Source organism: Kalmanozyma brasiliensis (assembly GCF_000497045.1).
Source record: "Kalmanozyma brasiliensis GHG001 unplaced genomic scaffold PSEUBRA_SCAF10, whole genome shotgun sequence".
Taxonomy (NCBI): domain Eukaryota; kingdom Fungi; phylum Basidiomycota; class Ustilaginomycetes; order Ustilaginales; genus Kalmanozyma; species Kalmanozyma brasiliensis.
Window position 1 is genome coordinate 259,468 of NW_015961949.1, and position 17,582 is coordinate 277,049.

A 17,582-nucleotide genomic window follows, 5' to 3' on the forward strand; every position below is an offset into this window, starting at 1 on the left:
GTCTTGCGCATGTGCGTTGGTACCGAGAGGTGAGGTTACGCTGCTTGCATACGGTCGATAGCTTCTTGCCAAGTGATGATGAAGCGAGGAGATGGTGACTTGAGCCTTAACATGCTGTTCGAGGAGAGTCAGGAGCAAAGATGACTTGGAGCAGGAGCAGGGTCTCAACCGGCAAGGGTCTTCCGGGATGGTCGCTGACGCGCTCACGCCTCCTGCAAGCGGACACGCATCATCCTGCAGATGCGCGCGTAATTTTGGATCAGGAGATGACGGCCGGCGAATCGGCGATTTGCCTAATAAAATTTCTCGTCCGACACAAAATAAGGTTGGACCCTTGCCTTCCACGTCGATCCATGGAAACTGCGCAGCAGGCACTAGAGCACAGCACAGCCTTGAAGGAGCTGCGTGAGTGCCACGTCGACAGGAGCGGGATTCAAAGCACGCCCCGCACTCAGCCCTGCACCCTTCCCTCACACCACATCATCCAATCGTCCTTCCCCTCTCATCCTCCTCTTTCAAGCAACCTTCCGCCTCGTCCGACTTCCCTACTCTCAACAACCTTCCACGTATACATTCTTGTCTCTTCCTGCTCTCCCCCCCTCTCTTTGCTTCAACGCACTGAGTCCACCTCACTTTCTCCACGCAGCATCAGCCCTACTTCGCGCCACGCATCCCTATTGCCAGCTCATCATCGCCTCTCCTCCTCTTAACTGAGTGCTGGAGATCATCACTGCTTCTGTCTCTCACTGTCTCCCGTCTATAACTCGTTAGGTCTTGGTCGTCATCACCCACAACACCACTCTGCCCATCATGGCCACTACGACCACCACATCACCTTCGATCGCTGTTCCGTCCTCGTCCCGTCTTCCAGAGACTCCAGTCAAAAAGGAATTTCCGGAAGCCACTCTCGCTGGCTCGACCTCGAGCAGCAAGAAGCGAAAGGTCACCGACGCTCGAGAGGACGACGGCTCGGATCAGAGCGACGACGAGGAACTCCAAGACTCGTCCCGTTCCGCTTCGCCATCCAAGCCCACCAACACCGGCGGTCGCAGAAAAGCGAGCGACGAGGAGCGAAAGGCTCGCCTCGAGGCCCGTCAAGCTCGCAATCGTCTCTCGGCTCAGTACTCGCGAGAACGCAAGAAGGCCTACGTCGACCAACTCGAGGGCTCCCTGAACGCTCTTAAGGCCGAGAACACCTTGCTCCGCCAACAGCGCGAGCAGGAGCAGCTTCTCCGCCAGGCTCTCGACACCAAGCTCCGTGACTCTCAGATTCGCGTCCATACTCTCGAGACCATTCTCCGCACTGTCGCTCCTTCTCTTGTTCCTCTTCTTGCTTCGTCGTCATCCTCCTCCTCCTCCATCCCCATCTCCTCTTCCCCGGCTTTCGCCGCTTCTTCCTCTTCTTCGATTGCTCCGCAGCTTGATGCGGGGCTGTCCGCGGATTTCGCGACTGCTCTTCTGCAGAACAACGGTTCGGCTAGCAAGGAGGTCTCCTTTCCCTCGACGATCGCAGCGCCGGCATCGACCGCTTCCTCTTCCCTTTCCTTTGGCACTTTGGGCCAGCAAACCTCGAATGAAGACGTTCGCCTCCCTGCAGCGGAGGCGACCTGCTCTGATGCACCATCTCTTTGCCGAGATGCCGAGCTCGGGCAGTCCCAGCAGCGGATGTCTTCACTCAGTTCGACGGTCTCGCTACCCCCCAAGTCTCTGCCTCTGGAAAGGTCGGAAGCCATGTCGATGTCAACGGCAGCAGCATCGTCAAGCAAGGATACCCCCTTGCCAGTCAGATCCACGTTCCCGCACCAGAGCAGCCGTCGTCGACCGCGGCCAGCTCCCACATCACTCTGTCTCAGCATCCCGTCGAAGCGAAAGCAGCCGGTACTGCCCGTGAAGCTGAGGCTCTCCTCTCCAACTTCCTCCACCTCGACGACGCCAAGTTCGCCCATGATGGTGACGCGACGACTGCGGCTCAAGATCAAGGTGCCTCGACGCCTGCCGCCCCGTCTCAACCTGTACCTGTGGGCCAGGTCAATGCAGAAGCAGCAAGCGGCACCTGGCGATCCGCAGGCGCCTCTGCAAGTGACCTCGCAAGCCTGAGCGCCGCCTCGGCGGGCTCGTGTGAGGCAAAGAGTAGCAGCGACAGCAGCAAGAACATCAACGAGTCCGCGAACATCTTCAACACCATCAGCCTGTCCCACGCTGACAGCCAGGACGAGAACACGCAGGCGCGATTCCAGCTCCTCAACTCCCCGCTCCTGCCCACCGACAGGAACATGTGGGAGCTGGCCACGGACGCGATGCTCCAGGACATCTACTCGAATGGTGACGACGTCGCGGATCTTTCGGTGTCGAGTGTCTCGGCTTCCGACGTATCTTCTGAGATCGACGCGAGCGCCGGCTCTTCGCCGTTCGACCTCGTCGATCTGGACATTGAGATCGAGGAGCCGCTCCACCTCAGTATCGGCCTGGACGAGGAGAACATGGTCGTGGACGGCGCCTTCCTCCCCAAGGCCGACACCGCCGCGTCCATGGACTGGCCCGGTCTCATGGCCTCCCTCGTCGCTTAAGTTCTCTCGATCTGGTATCGCGTTTCTGTCATGTATATTTTAGTCTCACTAGCGTATCGGTCCCTTCATCCTGCATGCGGCCGATGTTGCCCGCTCATATCGAATCTAACCTGCTCGCTTGCTGCTCTTTCACACCTCTTTTCGTCAGTGCATGTGATGATGAATGACGTGGGATATCAATGCGAGGGGTATGCTATGCTAAGAAATACAGTTGCGGCACGGAGAGCGTGTGTATGAATGTGTGTGGTGATGAACGAATGTGGTGATGAACGAATGTGGTGGTGAACGTGTGTGGTGATGAACGAGCGAGTGTTGTTGAATGAATGAGTGCGGTGTGTTGCGATGGATGACCGTGAGAGCAGGCGGAGGTGGAAGGATGAAGGGGGGGATAAGGGAGCGCTGGGGCTACCTCACCCCGTGGAGGGAGGGGCGATTTCGAAGCTGGACCAATACCATTCGTCCATGCATCGCCAGACGTCGGCGAAGCTCTCGTCGACGGCGACGAAGGGTGGTTTGCCCTGGCGCTTGGTGTTGGTTGTTGGTGTGGTGGGGGGAGAAGCGGCGCGATGCGTGCTGCCCGGCAAGCGATGTGTTGGCGGAATGGATGCGTCTAGCTCGGCGGAGAGCGCAGAGATCGAGGCGAGCAGGGAATGCGCTTCGCGACGCAGCTCGTCGAGTGTCGTGGGTTTGGCAGCGGTGGTGAGAGGGGGAGAGGACGGGCGTCCGGCTTTGCTGGTTCTGTAGGGTAGTCGGTGTGGGAGGGTGAGCATTTCGTTCGTTCGCGCTGCGGAAGGTGGCAGTGGGAACGCAATCTTGTCGGTGACCTGAGTCGATCCGGGCTGCGATGCGACCTTTCCAGACGGTACAACGGTGGTCGTGGATGACGAAGCCGACGATGATGGTCGCGAGGTCGACAGCGACGCTGGCTGCAGCGTTGCCGTGGACGCATGCAATGAAGTCCCACCTCCCATATTTAGGCTTGTGGGCGCTGCGCATCGCCTGCATAGACCCTCATTGCCAGCTAGTGATGACGCCGATGGGTTATCTGCCGCCCTGTCAATAGACGGGCCTCGGAAGCGGTCTAGCTCATGAACGCCCTGCATCGACGCAGCCGAGCTGGCACGCGGATAGCGCTCATCTCCGCTCGAAAGCTGCAGCGCAAAGGGATGGCTGCGCACCGAACCGTAAGAGTAATTGGAATGCATCGAGTCGAGCGATCCTGCCGAGAGCGAGGAGGGGACGAGGTCCGAATCGATGCTGCTCGTGATCTGGGTCAAGGTGGCAGGCGGCGAAGGGGGGAACTCGATGGTGGGTGATGCGACGAAGGGTGGCAGGATGGGTTGACTGCGCTTGCGAGAGGGAGAAGGGATGATCTCGAACGCGGGCTCGTCGTCGTCGTCGAAAGTCTCGAGGCTAGGCGAGCTGCGTACGCGCTGTTGGGATTCGACGTGTGCAACGCGAGGCGGGAATTTGAATGCAGATGCTGAGTGGACAGCTTCGCTGGTATCACATCGGTAAGCGTTGGATCGCGATGTGCGCGCTGTGGTGGTGGCTGGAGCAGAGAGGGGACCTTGGGCGGCACTCTTGGCAATGGTGAGCCGTGAGGGCATGGTACCGTTTGCCTCGGCGGAGCGACCGGCGGCCAGGTTCGAGGCTTGCGATGGGTGAAGAGGGCGACGTCGGAAGGCAGTGTGATGAGAGACGTCTGAAGATGTGGTATCAGACATCAAGTTGATGGTAGCGCTGGTTTCAATGACGCGCTCAAGCTGGGCGCTCATCTTGCGAGAAGGCAGCGTGGTGCTCGTCTTGCCTGCCTGTTCAAAGGCGCGGGCGATGGCTCGGACTGACTGGCGTGAGGATGGCACGTGCACGGTTGCGGTCGACGGCGTGCCCATGAGGACTCTCTGGATGGCGGCGGAGCTGGACAGCACCGAGGAGATGGACTCGGAGCGAGAGGAAGAAGCAGAAGAACCGTGAGCGCGGCGTGCGAGACCCTGACTGGAAGTGCGCGACCTGGAAGAGGACTGGGAGCCGAGGTCGCTATAAGCCGAGGTGGAGCCAGTGCTGGAACTCGTGCTGAAAGGAAAGTCGTAGGACGACTCGGTGTCTGACTCGTAGAGCAGGCGGTGCTGCACCTCGGTGAGACCACGAGGATGCAGCGGTGAGGCGTACTTGATCATGTTGGGATCTAGGGTGGAGGCGAGGGAAGCGTTGAGCTGGGTCTTGTCGATGGAAGTATCAACGATGACCGGGTTGATGGGATGAGGATGCATCGTATGCGCTATGAGACCCGTACGCCCGTCGTCCGGAACGCCGGATGAAGATATGCTTGGAGGCGAAAAGCCGGCGAGATTGACCAGCAGATCTCAGCCGGGAAGCAAGGAACAAGTAGATGGAGATCGGACTCTTGCTAGAATTCGAGTAGGCCGGTGGACTGGATGGTTGATGAAGGACTCTATTGATTTGCGATCGATGAGCTGCAGCCAAGTGAAGTGGGTTGCGAGGTCGAACTGCCAACCTTGCTTGAGACGCCGTTGAGAATCGAGGCGAGATCGCGAAGGCGAAGTGGGCAGAGAGACGCCAGTCAGCCGGGTAGATGGAGGGAAGGCGAGAAAGAAGGACGACAGCAAAGCAGATGGGTGGTTGCCAAGCAAAGCCGTGCAACACGCTCTTGTTGGTGGGGAATAGAAACGCCATCTGTGTAGTCTCGGGAAGATGTGACGGTTTCATAGTTGCTTTGCAGTTAAGTTAGCGGTCAGCCGAAGCGGCGGCCGTACGGCTGTTGCGCCGAGAACAGACTGAGCTGCACAATGGCCAGGCTGCCTCAACGCGTCGGACCGATTTTATCGCTCATTGTCCGCTTTGACGCGTGGCTCAGCCATTCGACACTCAACGGTCCCTCCTCTTTACGCAGCGCAGCGGCCCCTATTAGCGCCCAGCTCGACCGTCGGCGTCGCCATTGTGGATATGCTTGTCTCCGATCCGATGAGCGAAGCTAGGTTGCATCATCGCGCTTACACCCCGTCTTGAAGCACAGTCTTGCAAACGACAAAGTGACAGTCCAACACGCCACGAGCAGCTTGGGCTAGGCGAGCGACACGTCGTTGATGTTTCAATCTTGACAGGTCTTCAGGGTCCACTTGACAGCCACGCGCAGTCGCGACTTTCTTGGGGCCTACGGGATCGAAGAGTTGCCCACGTAGATCAATCCGTTCACATCATCCAAGCTTCGTCTTCGGTTCATCTGCAGCCGGTGCAGGTTGCCATCGACAGTCGGACCGCTTGCGTTGAGTCTTTGCATGATTGGTGGGTCTGAGCCAAGCGGGCTTCGCTTTCAGCAACAATTCCGAAGGGGTCCCTCCGATCGATCTCTTTGCATTCGTCCATTCAGCGCCCTGGTCAGCATGGACGGGACTCGCTGCACAGCGGCTGCGCGACGTCTCCTATCCCGGCTGGTCTGCTGAACCCCAACTCAACTACGAGGTTGCTGACGTCTTTAGTCTGCGGAACGACGACCCTGTGGCAGGGGCGCTTGGCAAAGAAGGGACCGGCTCGGCGCCGCCTTCCGCGCATCGGGTAAGGGCAGACATGTGATAGCGCTCAGGCCTCGGTACACATCGCGAAGGGGCCATGGCACAGAAGAGCCCAGCTGTGCGACCAGATGAACCTGCAGAGGCAAAACTACAGGGGTAGGTTCCGTAGGCGTCGAGTGCCAGCCGTCGACCTAACAACGCAAAAACAATTGATTTTTTTGTTAGAGCGATCAATTCTTTCTTTTCAGTCAACGCAGCCTCGGCCGAGCTCAGGGCTTAGCATCACGTGCAATGCCCAGCGTCAATTCGGCGAAATTCAACTTTCCTGAAATCAAAGCTTCAGGTGAGCAGCGACAGGCAATTCGGATTCTAGAGGCAGCAGGGCAGTCAAGACCGTTGCCAGCCGTGATAGGCCTGCCAGGAAGGCTTGTAGGTGAGAACAAGAAGCTGCTGCGCCTGCCTGCTGCTCACTCTCCAGACCGTCCGCCGCGCTTCGCAGCTTGTCGAGTTTGAGTTCGTCGAGATCATCACTTTCTGCTTCCCTTCTCCTAGGTCACTTCTCATCCCCTCAAGACACATAATCAAGGTAAGCTTCGACACATCGCACGCATGGCAGCATCGACGACGACACAGACGATATACGGACATGATGGCAGAGACGATCAGGACGACACGAATATAGAATGGATCAGGACTACATCAGTACCAACAAAGCCACAGCGGAGACAGCAACCGCCAATCTTCTCAGCATCAGCAGCAGCATGACTCCCAGCACACATCCCGACAATGGCAGACATCACTGTGGTTTCATTTTTCAGCATTGCAAGTTTCACCGACCTCCTGGCGGCATAAATCAGTGATGGAACGCTTCGCACCCTAGCATCTCACAGGTAGAAGGCGGAGGAGGCAACAGGACACCAACTGGACACCTCTTATACCGCGAACATATCTTGTAGGGCACGACTGGACCAGGTCTTGGTTGTGCGGACATCGCAAGCATGTGCACTTGTGTTCATGTTGGAAGGATGGGACACGCCGAAAGGCCCGGCGGATCTCCTCGCTCTGGCCACGCGAGGCTGTCATCTTGTACAGCGAAGGCGAAGGTCGTTGTATGGGATCGTAGCAGTGGAAGACATACATCGTGGCAGGAGATGCTCGCTCTCACCAGAGTTCGAGGCAGAATTCACGGCAAGCACAGAGCCATCCGACTAAGGCTTCTCGTTGTGACCGCGACAAACCCGCAGATCCCGGTCATCATCATTCGTCGCTTCCACCGCTGTCGTCCGACATGACAGCCGAGATCCACGATCAAACGCATCATTCTTGTCCACCCGCTTCCGCCAACAACGCACGTTTCAACGTTCCTCGCCTTCGTATCCGCCTTGTCTCGGCATCTCTTGATCGTCTCTCGTCATCCACTCCGTCCTGTCTCTTTGCGTTCGTCTTGCTTGCAGCCGTCTTCGTCGACAATCGCAACAGACTACTGACCTCCATTCCATCACTTGCCCAACCTCTCAGACAACATGGGTATCACTCGTGACTCGCGCCACAAGCGATCGGCCACCGGTGCTCGCCGCGCCTACTACCGCAAGAAGCGCGCCTTCGAGCTCGGTCGTCAGGCCGCCAACACCCGTATCGGAGCTAAGCGTATCCACACCGTTCGTGTTCGTGGTGGTAACCTGAAGCACCGTGCTCTTCGACTCGAGTCGGGCAACTTTGCCTGGGGCTCGGAGCACATCACTGCCAAGACGCGTGTTCTCGGCGTTGTGTACAACGCTTCGAACAACGAGTTGGTGCGCACGAACACTCTTGTCAAGGGTTGCATTGTTCAGGTGGACGCGACCCCTTTCCGTCAGGCGTACGAGAAGCACTATGGTCAGCCCGTGACGACTAAGCGCCGTGCCGCTGGTCAGGGTGCCGCCGAGGCCAACGTGGATGAGGCCAAGCTGAGCAACAATGTGACGCGCAAGCTCGACACCCGTCGCAAGGAGGGCAAGCTCGACAGCCTCGTCGAGCAGCAGTTCGGCGCTGGTAGGCTGTACGCCGCCATCGCTTCCCGCCCCGGCCAGTCCGGCCGCGCCGACGGCTACATCCTCGAGGGCAAGGAGCTCGAGTTCTACGTCCGTCGTCTCAGGGCTAAGGGCGGCAAGTAAATCGCTCGCCCATCCCCGTCCCGTTTTCCACCTTGTATACTGTTCACACACACGCTCACACCTGTAGATGGTGCGAGTCAGCATTCTCCCCCCGGCACGGTTGTCTAACCGATAGATCTCCTTCGCCGTACGCACACACACACACACCCAAAATTCTCTAGGCTAAATGCAATGCTACCATGCAACATCCGATCAACTCCGGGTTGGACGAACAAGAGAATTGTGAGAGACGCCGTTGAGAGAATGTCATGCAGTGAAAGAAAGCGCGGGGTGCAGCTAAAGCATCGTGAGCCGTGCAAGTTGCAAGGTCAGCACGCGCACATCAGACACCTCATCTCTCGGCGCACGCAGACTCATTCGTCAGGCCATTCACATTTGAGCGCACGCCATCCCATCTCGTCAGATCGATTCAACTTGTATTCAATCTCTAGTCATCCCTAATGCTCTCAAACTGCCTCTTTGCGCTCTGCATAGCCTCTCTCTCGCTCATGAGTCCCTTGACCTTCTCCTCGGTGGCGTCCCGCACCTCCTGGGGCATGCGTTCCCATTCCTGGGGCTTGTTCATGGGCGCCTTGACCTTGTCGAGTCCGACGGCGTTGAGTTGGAGCTTCTTGTCGAGCTTGGCGAGTTCTTGGTCGATATCCACGTGGCCTCGGATCAACAGATGGGCGTTGAGGCGCGGGCTGATTGACGAAACAGCACAGCCTTTGGGTACGTCTTCCGCGCGGGAGACGACGGTGAGGTCGGTGCAGCCTTTGATGAGGGTGGATGCGACGGCGGACGAGGCGGTGAGGGTGGTGTTGAAGTCGGCGGAAGAGGTCTCGAGGTATACCTGGACGTTTTTCAACAGGTTGTAGTCCGTGCACATGCCTCGGACCGCACGAACTGCCGCAAAGACCTCTTCGAACGCCGCCTCCGCCACTGCGTCCTCGCGAGACGCCATGAACACCGGGTAGCGCGACAGCGCAATGCTCTCCGCCTTCTCCCCAGCCCTCCGAGGCAGACGCTGCCACAGCTCCTCCGTAACAAAAGGCATGAACGGATGCAACAACTTCAACCCCCCGTCCAAACACGTGTACAGCGTCTGCTGAGCACTCGCCCTCGCCTTGGCGTCCGCAGCATCCGCATCCGTGATCGGCTTGATCGCCTCGATGTACACATCGCACAGCTCGTACAGCCAGAAGTTGTACACCGCCGAGGTGGCCGCCATGAAGTTGCGTTCGCGGAGGTTGTCGTTAACGGTCTTGGCGGCAAGGTTGAGCTTGTGCAGGATCCATTTTTCCACCAGCGACTCGGCGCCGGAGGGCTCGTCCGAGGAGGCAGGCTGGAACGACGAGATGGGCTCGAGCTTGAGCAGCGCAAACTTGGTCGCGTTCCACAGCTTGTTGCAGAACTTGCGATAGCCTTCGACGCGAAGGATGTCGAGGTTGATATCGCGTCCGGCCGAGGTGTAGGCGCACAGAGCGAAACGCAGCGCATCGGTTCCGCATTGAGGAATGCCCTTGGGGAAATCTTTCTTTTGACCCTGGGCGGCTTTGGCAATCTCCTTGTCGTCCAGGTTGCCCTCCTTGAGCTTCGTGTGCAACCCCTCGAGATTGATACCCTCGATGACGTCCAAGGGGTCAATGACGTTGCCGAGCGACTTGGACATCTTGCGTCCGTGCGCATCGCGCACCATCGCGTGGCAGAAGACCTCCTTGAACGGCAAGGTGTCGGTGAGGTAGACACCCAGCATGCACATGCGAGCCACCCAGAAGAACAGAATGTCCCAGCCGGTCTCGAGCAGCGACGACGGGTAGAAGTGCTTCATGTCGTCGGTCTTTTCGGGCCAGCCCATGATGGAGAATGGCCACAGGCCTGAAGAGAACCACGTGTCGAGCACGTCTTCGTCCTGCTCGAGCGTGAAGCTCTTCCCGTTTGCCAGCTTCTGCGCGCGCTCCTGAGCCTGCTCGAGGGAGCGGCCGACGACCCAGAACTTGTCGTCGCTGCGGTCGTTCGCCTCGCCCTCAATGTTGACAAAGTAGACGGGGCAACGGTGACCCCACCATAGCTGGCGCGAAATGCACCAGTCCTGGATGTTCTCCATCCACCTGAAGAACTCTTTTTCAGAGACGCTGGGAGTGATGGTCATCTCGCCCGCTCGGACACGTTCAATGACCTTGGCGGCGAGCGGCTGGCAGTTGACCCACCACTGCGGCTTCATGATGGGTTCAATCACGTCGCCGGATCGGGAGCAAATGGGCACGGTCATGGGGTTGTCCTTGGTCTCGACGTAGCTGTCGATCTCCTTGAGCTTGTCGATGACGGCGCGACGAGCAGAGAAGCGCTTCATACCGGCGAACTCGCCGCAGTTGTCGTTGAGCGTACCGTCGTCGTTGAGGATGTTGACGAATTCGAGGTCGTGACGTTTGCCGACTTCGTAATCGTTAGGGTCGTGGGCGGGGGTGATCTTGACGGCACCGGTGCCGAACTCCATGTCGACAATGATGGCGTCGGCGATGATGGGGATCTTGCGACCGGCGACGAAGGGGTGGACGACGTTCTTGCCGTGCAGGTGCTTGTATCGAGCATCGTCGGGGTGGACGGCAACGGCGGTATCACCGAGCATGGTCTCGGGACGCGTGGTGGCGACGACAATCTTCTCGTCACTGCCCTCGATCTGGTACGAGAAGCTGACAATGACACCAAACTCGATGCGCTCGTTGGCAGGGTAGCCGGGGACGTTCATGAGCGTGCGGCCGTTGAGCTGCTTCTGGTCGACCTCGAGGTTGGAGAGGGTGGTGTGGAGCTTGCAGCACCAATTGACGAGACGGTTTGCGCGGTAGATGATGCCGTCCTCGTGCAGCTTGCAGAAAGCTTCTGTGACGGCCTTGGAACGGGGAGCGTCCATGGTGAAAGCCTCTCTGGAAAAGTCGTACGAGGCACCGAGACGGCGCATCTGATTCGAGATGCGCGATTGGTAGTCGTCCTTCCACTCGAAGACCTTTTCGAGGAACTTCTCGCGACCATAGTCATAGCGCGTCTTGCCTTCGAGCTTGGCGAGACGCTTCTCGACGACGCTCTGGGTGGCGATACCGGCGTGGTCGTAGCCTGGGTTGAAGAGGGTGCGGTAACCGTTCATGCGGTACCATCGGATCAAGGTATCCTGAATCGAGATGGTGAGGGCGTGACCAATGTGGAGTGATCCAGTGACGTTGGGAGGAGGTGCAGGAACGACGAAGGTCTTTTCGGGGTCGTACGGATCTGACTCGGAGGGCTCGTCCGGCTTGAAGTGGCCGCACTTTTCCCACCACTGGTACCAGCTCTGTTCGACGTGGAGCGGATTGTAGCCATTCTCCATGGGTGCGGAGAGGTCCTTCTTCTCGCCATCGACGGTGTTGTTGACCCATTCGGGCTCCTCCTTGACCTCCTTTTTGGGCTTCTCCTTCTTTGCCGCACCGGAGCCAGCAGGGTTCTGGGCGGGCTTTTCGCTCTTGAGCGCATCCTTGGCGGCCTGCTTGGCCTGCTTTTCAGCGAGTTTCTGTTGCTTTTTGAGGGCGCTTTTTGTCATGGGCTGCCCGTCGGGGCCGAGGGGGGCGTCGGCGGCTGGGGCATCGTTCTGTGCCGAGCTGGACGGCTGCTGCTGCTGCTCGGGGGCGGCGGATGATGGTGCTGTGGACGACATGTTGCGAGAGTTGGGATAAGTGAGCCGATGATGAGACGAGGACTTGATGAAAGTGCGATGGATCGAAGTCGGACTCGGGCGATGTATGCTGCTTCTAGTTGCGGATCGTAACGCTACCTGGCGATGGATCGAAACGAAAGAGGTGAGCAGACGTTGGGACGACGCCATGCAAGATGCAGCGCTCGCTTTTGTATGAATAGGGCCGTGCGGTGCTTTGGTCGACGACGTTCGAGTCAGAAGGCTGTGAAGTGACTCGGGTAGTGACTTGCTCAGTCGATATAAGGTGCGAGGAGGAGTGTGCACGCAGTCTCTCAGCAACTTTCTTCTTGCTCTGACTCGCTACACCGACCAAAAATTTCTGTGGCAGCTCAGCGCAGTGAACATGCTGTCCAGTCTAGACGAGTCACGTGTGGCCTCCCGATTCGACTCCGATCCAGCTGCCGTTTTTGTGCCTCCTTTTCGAGCAATTTTTTGGCAGCCTTTTCAATGAAATGACGAACGACACCTTCGAATGGAATACCGCGCTGAGCAGTGACCTTTATTTGAGAAAAAGTTGACCATTGTTAAAGTGCTGCTCGAGCAGGCGGACCATGGAGCCCCACGTGCTTCCAAGTGTCGTGTGCCGCCTCGTACAGCTTAGCCTCCGATCGCATCATGAGGGCTGATCGCGAGCTGGTGAGTAACATGGCTCGGGTCGCTATCACAGGGGCAAGACAAAGTGAAACCAACATGGCCAGGAACGAGGCTGCAGCGAGGCGTAAACACGGTCCAACGCTCTATTTTTTTTTGGGCGTGAGAAGCTGTCCAAAGATGCAGGGTTTCGGAGCGCGAACAGTGCCCACCAGATTAAAGGTGGCTTGGCACGGTCCAGACCGCATCTCCTCCATCCCTGATCCTTCCACAATCCCCTCGATTCATATATATATAGACCATCCTCGACCGCGTCCTCTCTTTGATCGTACAGCAACAATGGTGAAAGCGTATCCTGGCGAGTTGCACGCCAAACCGGCGCGGCCGGCGACGCTCTTGGAATTCCTCTTTGCCAACATCCTCCCTATCCTCATCACGATCAAGCTCTACATCTCCGGCTTCCCTGGTGCGCTCTTCGAACAACTTCGTCATCCATCGCCGATCAACCTCATCAATCCTTTTCACTGGAAGTCGCTCATCTTCTCGCACGGCTTTCCCGTGGTGCTGCGTACGTCCGACGAGATGTATGTCAACATGAAGCGGCCTTTGCTCCGATCTGCCTATGGACGGGTGCTCGAGGTGGGTGCTGGAGCCGGCGATAGTGTGGGTCACTATGACGCCAGCAAAATCGAAAGGTTGTTCTGTATGGAGCCGTATGCACCGTTGCGCGCGCAATTGGTCTCCAAGCTCGAGCGAGTGGGTCTGGCTAAGAAGAGCACGGTTGTGCCGGTGGGTCTGGACAAGACCAGCCGCCCCGCCCTCCTCCAAGCCGGCATCGAACCAGAAAGCCTCGACACCATCGTCCTCTTCCAGGTCCTCTGCTCGATTCCCGACCCAAAGAGCCATTTGGAGTTCTTGCAGGGTCTCTTGAAGAAGGGCGGCCAGATCATCCTCTTCGAACACGTCGGCAGCAAACATACGCTAGCAAGGATCATTCAGACCCTATGGACACCCGTGTGGAGCTTCAACTTCGGCGGGTGCCAGCTCAACAGGGATAGTGGCGAATGGCTGAAGGGCCTGGGTGGATGGAAGGAGGTCGATCTGCAAAGACCTGTTCACGAGACCTCTGCCGATCTAGTACCCCATGCTGTTGGGCGCCTTGTCAAAGCTTGATGTCCAGCTCGACTCACGACTAAGAAGGATGTCTTGATTCGTTCCAAAGATGCAATACGTCCTGCTGATACAGTCATAACGAGTGAAAAGACATAGTGATACAGATCGGTGACTTCAACGAGTGTGGAAAACGAGCGAGAGCATCGAGTGACCCTCACTGCCGGTTGTTGAGCATCTGAGAAACGTTTTCCCAGGCATACCATTCCGCCGCCAGATTGTTTCCCTGCGCATTCGGGTCCAGTCCTTCCGCTTCCGCCGCCGCCGCCGCTGCAGCAGCCACCGCGTTGAGCGCGCTCTCGCTGGGCAGCTGGTCGGCGCTGAGCCCATTCTCACCTCCAGTCTTGTCGCCCGCCTCGCCATCGCCCTTGGCTTGCTGCTGCTGATCATACGTGCGAGCCAGCGAGTTCTGCACGTAGGTGCGATAGGAGGCAGAGGGAGCTTGGTCGCCTCGTGCGGGGTTCTGGTGGTTGTAGTGCTGAGAGAACGACATGGGTCGATCCGGCAAGCCAGGCTGCAGTTCGCGCCCTCCCAGCAGCTCGTACAGGTTGTACGCATCGGCGGAAGCGTCGTCTGCCGCACCCTCACCAGCTGCCGTGTCGGGTGCCAGCCCGCCCTCGTGACTTTGAGCTTGCAGGTCGCCGCCTGCCGTACCAGCGTCAGTGTTGGCGAGGTCACCTTCGCCAGCCTGCTGTGGCCATGCACTCCCGTTCTGCTGCTCCGCATTCGAAAGTACACCCTGACCAAAGCCGACAGGGTAGGCAACGGGAACGCCGACCAGCGGACGGTCTAGCAAGGACTCATTCCAGAAGGAGTTGCCGGCTTGGGGACCGAGGTTGTTCGGGTCCGTCGGCAGGCCTACGAAGGGAAGCAGGAAGGCAGGGATGCGATCCGGCCCGCCGTCGACATCGATGCGCGAACTGGAATCACCTCCATCCCTGGCCGCGTCTCCGCCAAGCGAAGGATCCAATGCTGCCAGGATGGCGTCTCCACGCGAGTCGGTCGCTTCGCCAACACCAGCGACATCGCCATTGCTGTCACCGTTCTGGCGCTCGGCAGCACTCGTACTTGCAGAGGTCGACTTGGAGGTTGCCAGCGCAGCGAGGTCTCCGCCGATTCCGCTGAGCATCTGCTTGAGCGTCGAGCTGTAGCGACCGGCCTGTTCTGCAACATTGTTGAGCCTTGCCATGCTCGAGAGCGTGTCGAGCAGATCGAGCGCTTTCTGGATGTGAGGGCGATGCACTTGCGAATTCGGGTCCAGCTTGCAGTGGATGGCCAGGATGAGGCCGGCGTTGAAGGCAAAGTAGGCGCACTGGTTGTACATGCTGTTGGCGGGCATGACAGCCAGCACATCCTCGACCGTATTGATGAGCGCCTCGGCCGACTGCAGACACACCTCGAGCGACTTTTGCACCGACTCGGGCGGCTTCCATGCTCCCTGCTCGTCAATGTAGGGTCTGTGCAGAGTGATCATGCATTGGTGGTACATAAACTCGAGGCTGTAACCCTGCTGGTAGTCTTGCAATTCCTCGGTGATTTTGGGGTCGTAGACACGGTTCGAGAAGGACTGGGATGCGACCTGTGCCAGAAGCTCGGCACTGGGACGAACCGATCCCTTGAAGCGTCGTTCGAAGTGCAGCTTGAGCTTCTCAGGTAGGTTCTCGCGCCACTTGGCGTATTCGTCGTTGAGGTTCGGGTCGGGCGGCGAAGAGATGCCAAAGCGGAAGAGCTGCTGGCTCTGACGAAGGAAGATATGGTAGATGCGGAACCGCGCCCAGTGGTACTCGAAGTTGGTCTGGCTTGGTGTGCGGGGCACCAAGGCAGTAGCGCCGGGCGGTAGAATGATGCGGCTCGGGTCAGGGTCAGCGAGGCCAGCGCGTTCGTACATCGCATACAGAGCATTGTAGTCGTCGGGGTATTGGGTATCGAAGCCCTCGTGGGTGAGGCAGGGCGGTTGACCGATGCGATGTGCGTGCGCCACCTCGAAGAAGACAATGTTCCACCACAAGTTCCTACGAGCCTGCGCCTCCTCGATGCGCATGCCAGACCAATGCTCTGGGTCGCGGTGCAGCCCGGCGGCATGAGCGAGGCGCGTTGTGAGCGCGAAGCATGTGCCTGCGAATTGAAGGTTGAGCTCGTTGAGATGCCAGATGCCGCGCAGCAGGGATGCCTTGGTCAAATCGATGGGAGCCTGGAAGGCGCTCGACCAGGCCGAGGGGCAGGCGATCTGAAGCGCATCGATGCAGTGGCCGGCGACGCTGAGCAACTTGCGTTCATCGGAGCACTCGATGCCGGGGATAGGAGCAAAATTGGTGAGGTTGTGTCCTTCGAACTCGGGCGAGTTTCTCTTGACTTGGAGGGTGAGAGCAAGGATGACGAGCAGCAGCGGGACGAGTGGAGGGTCGGCGGGCATGGTGGTGGGCTTGGAGTGCCACCATCGAAGGAAGCTCTGAATGCGCGCGATGTTGATATCGATGACCACGACATTGACAAAAGGCTCGACTTGGGTCTTGTAGGTATAGAGCAGAGCCGAAATCTCGTCTGCTGTAGGCAGAGTGATGGCGCTTTCGAAGAGCACATCGGCGATGGCAGCGGCGCGGGCAGCATTGACGCGAGTGTTGAAATCGCGCGAACGATCCTTGCCCACCTCTTCGAGCTTGTCGACGGTCTCACGGCGTGTTTGCAGCATAAGCGCCTGACGGCGGTCGTCGACACGCGGGAAGTCGGCGCGTTTAAAGACACGGCTGTTGCCGGTGCTCAAGAAGGCGTCCTCGGGTTCCTTTCGCTTGCGCGCAGCAGGCGAACTTATCGACGCGTCGCCTGCGTGGTCCTCATCGTCCGATCCAGGACGCTTGCGGTCGTCGACATAGTGGCAGGGGTCGTCGGTGGGGTTCTCGCGACAGTTGCCGCAGATGGGCTTGACGCGGTCGCACTTTTGCTTCTTCTCTCGGCACTGGAGACAGCTCGTGATCTTTCGGAAACGCGTGATCTTGGTAGCCGACTTGGAGCGAGGTTTGGGTTTGGCGCGTTCCTTCTTGGGTTTGGGTGTGCCGGTGAGGTTGACGGAAGCGTCGCCATCGTGCTTGATGGGCGATCCACCGTCGGTCATCATGGAAGCATCCGGGTCTTCGCCGTGCTGCATGGAGTCGTCGGCGTTTTGACCGGAAGCCCTGGGGACGCCGGCCACTGCAGCGGAAGGATCGATGTCGGACTGTGGCTGAACGGCAGGGTCAAGGTCCATGGCACTGCCAGCTTGCGCGGCGCGCTGCTGCTGCTCTTCCTGAAGTCGCTCCTGCTCGGCATGCTGCTTGGAAGCGTTGACGGCGGCGGCAATCACTGCATCAACGTCGCCGAGAGAGCTGGCTGCGAGCTGCTCGGATGTGGCGCCCGAGACGGGCAGGTTTATTGACTGAGCAGACTGGGGTGCAGCCGAGGAAGAGGCGTGGTTGGATGTGTCTTGTACGAGTGCTTCGGCTTGGCGACGAGCTTCGAGTTCGGCTTGTTGCTGCTGTTGAAGTAGCTGCTGACGCTGCTCGAGCTCCTTTTGCTGCTGCTGTTCAAGCTCTTCGTCGAGCTGAGCGGCGGTTGCCAGCTCCTGAAGGGGCTGATCCGGGTTTTGGTGGTCCGACATGGCTGACTGTGTGTCCCGTCGATTGGATGGATGAGGCTTTGGCGGCAAACGTGCCCGGCGAACAAAGGAGAGATCTGCGCGAGAGACGGTTGGAACTGCAGTTGGCGACAGACAGCGATAGTGGATGTGTAGTTTGTCCTTGAAGCAGTAGAGGGAAGCTTCAACGGTGTCACGGGCAGCTGGATGGATGGCGGGCCAGTCGCTACGGGGCTCTGCGCGGGGGTCCTCGACCAC

At 58.6% G+C, this 17,582-nt stretch overlaps 6 protein-coding genes across 6 annotated transcripts; 3 read left to right on the forward strand and 3 right to left on the reverse strand.

Moving 5' to 3' along the window:
- Window positions 1–810: 810 nt before the first annotated feature.
- Window positions 811–2,567, forward strand: PSEUBRA_000743 (Basic-leucine zipper domain protein; the record flags this gene model as incomplete). Its single annotated transcript, XM_059464483.1, has 2 exons — window positions 811–1,471; window positions 1,654–2,567. 2 exons carry the CDS (start codon window positions 811–813, stop codon window positions 2,565–2,567), a joined length of 1,575 nt encoding a protein of 524 aa, XP_059320914.1.
- Window positions 2,568–2,977: 410 nt separating this feature from the next.
- On the reverse strand, window positions 2,978–4,840 carry PSEUBRA_000744 (uncharacterized protein; the record flags this gene model as incomplete). Its single annotated transcript, XM_059464484.1, has 1 exon — window positions 2,978–4,840. One exon carries the CDS (start codon window positions 4,838–4,840, stop codon window positions 2,978–2,980), a length of 1,863 nt encoding a protein of 620 aa, XP_059320915.1.
- A 2,783-nt stretch (window positions 4,841–7,623) lies between these two features.
- Window positions 7,624–8,253, forward strand: PSEUBRA_000745 (Ribosomal protein S8e/ribosomal biogenesis NSA2; the record flags this gene model as incomplete). Its single annotated transcript, XM_016434047.1, has 1 exon — window positions 7,624–8,253. The coding sequence occupies one exon, from the start codon at window positions 7,624–7,626 to the stop codon at window positions 8,251–8,253; it is 630 nt and encodes a 209-aa protein (XP_016294519.1).
- A 427-nt stretch (window positions 8,254–8,680) lies between these two features.
- Window positions 8,681–11,917, reverse strand: PSEUBRA_000746 (Valyl/Leucyl/Isoleucyl-tRNA synthetase, class I, anticodon-binding; the record flags this gene model as incomplete). The annotated part of the gene is made up of 1 exon (XM_016434055.1): window positions 8,681–11,917. One exon carries the CDS (start codon window positions 11,915–11,917, stop codon window positions 8,681–8,683), a length of 3,237 nt encoding a protein of 1,078 aa, XP_016294520.1.
- A 969-nt stretch (window positions 11,918–12,886) lies between these two features.
- On the forward strand, window positions 12,887–13,720 carry PSEUBRA_000747 (uncharacterized protein; the record flags this gene model as incomplete). The annotated part of the gene is made up of 1 exon (XM_016434039.1): window positions 12,887–13,720. The coding sequence occupies one exon, from the start codon at window positions 12,887–12,889 to the stop codon at window positions 13,718–13,720; it is 834 nt and encodes a 277-aa protein (XP_016294521.1).
- A 154-nt stretch (window positions 13,721–13,874) lies between these two features.
- PSEUBRA_000748 (Zn(2)-C6 fungal-type DNA-binding domain protein) lies at window positions 13,875–17,348 on the reverse strand (the record flags this gene model as incomplete). Its single annotated transcript, XM_016434056.1, has 1 exon — window positions 13,875–17,348. One exon carries the CDS (start codon window positions 17,346–17,348, stop codon window positions 13,875–13,877), a length of 3,474 nt encoding a protein of 1,157 aa, XP_016294522.1.
- Between the last annotated feature and the right edge of the window lie 234 nt (window positions 17,349–17,582).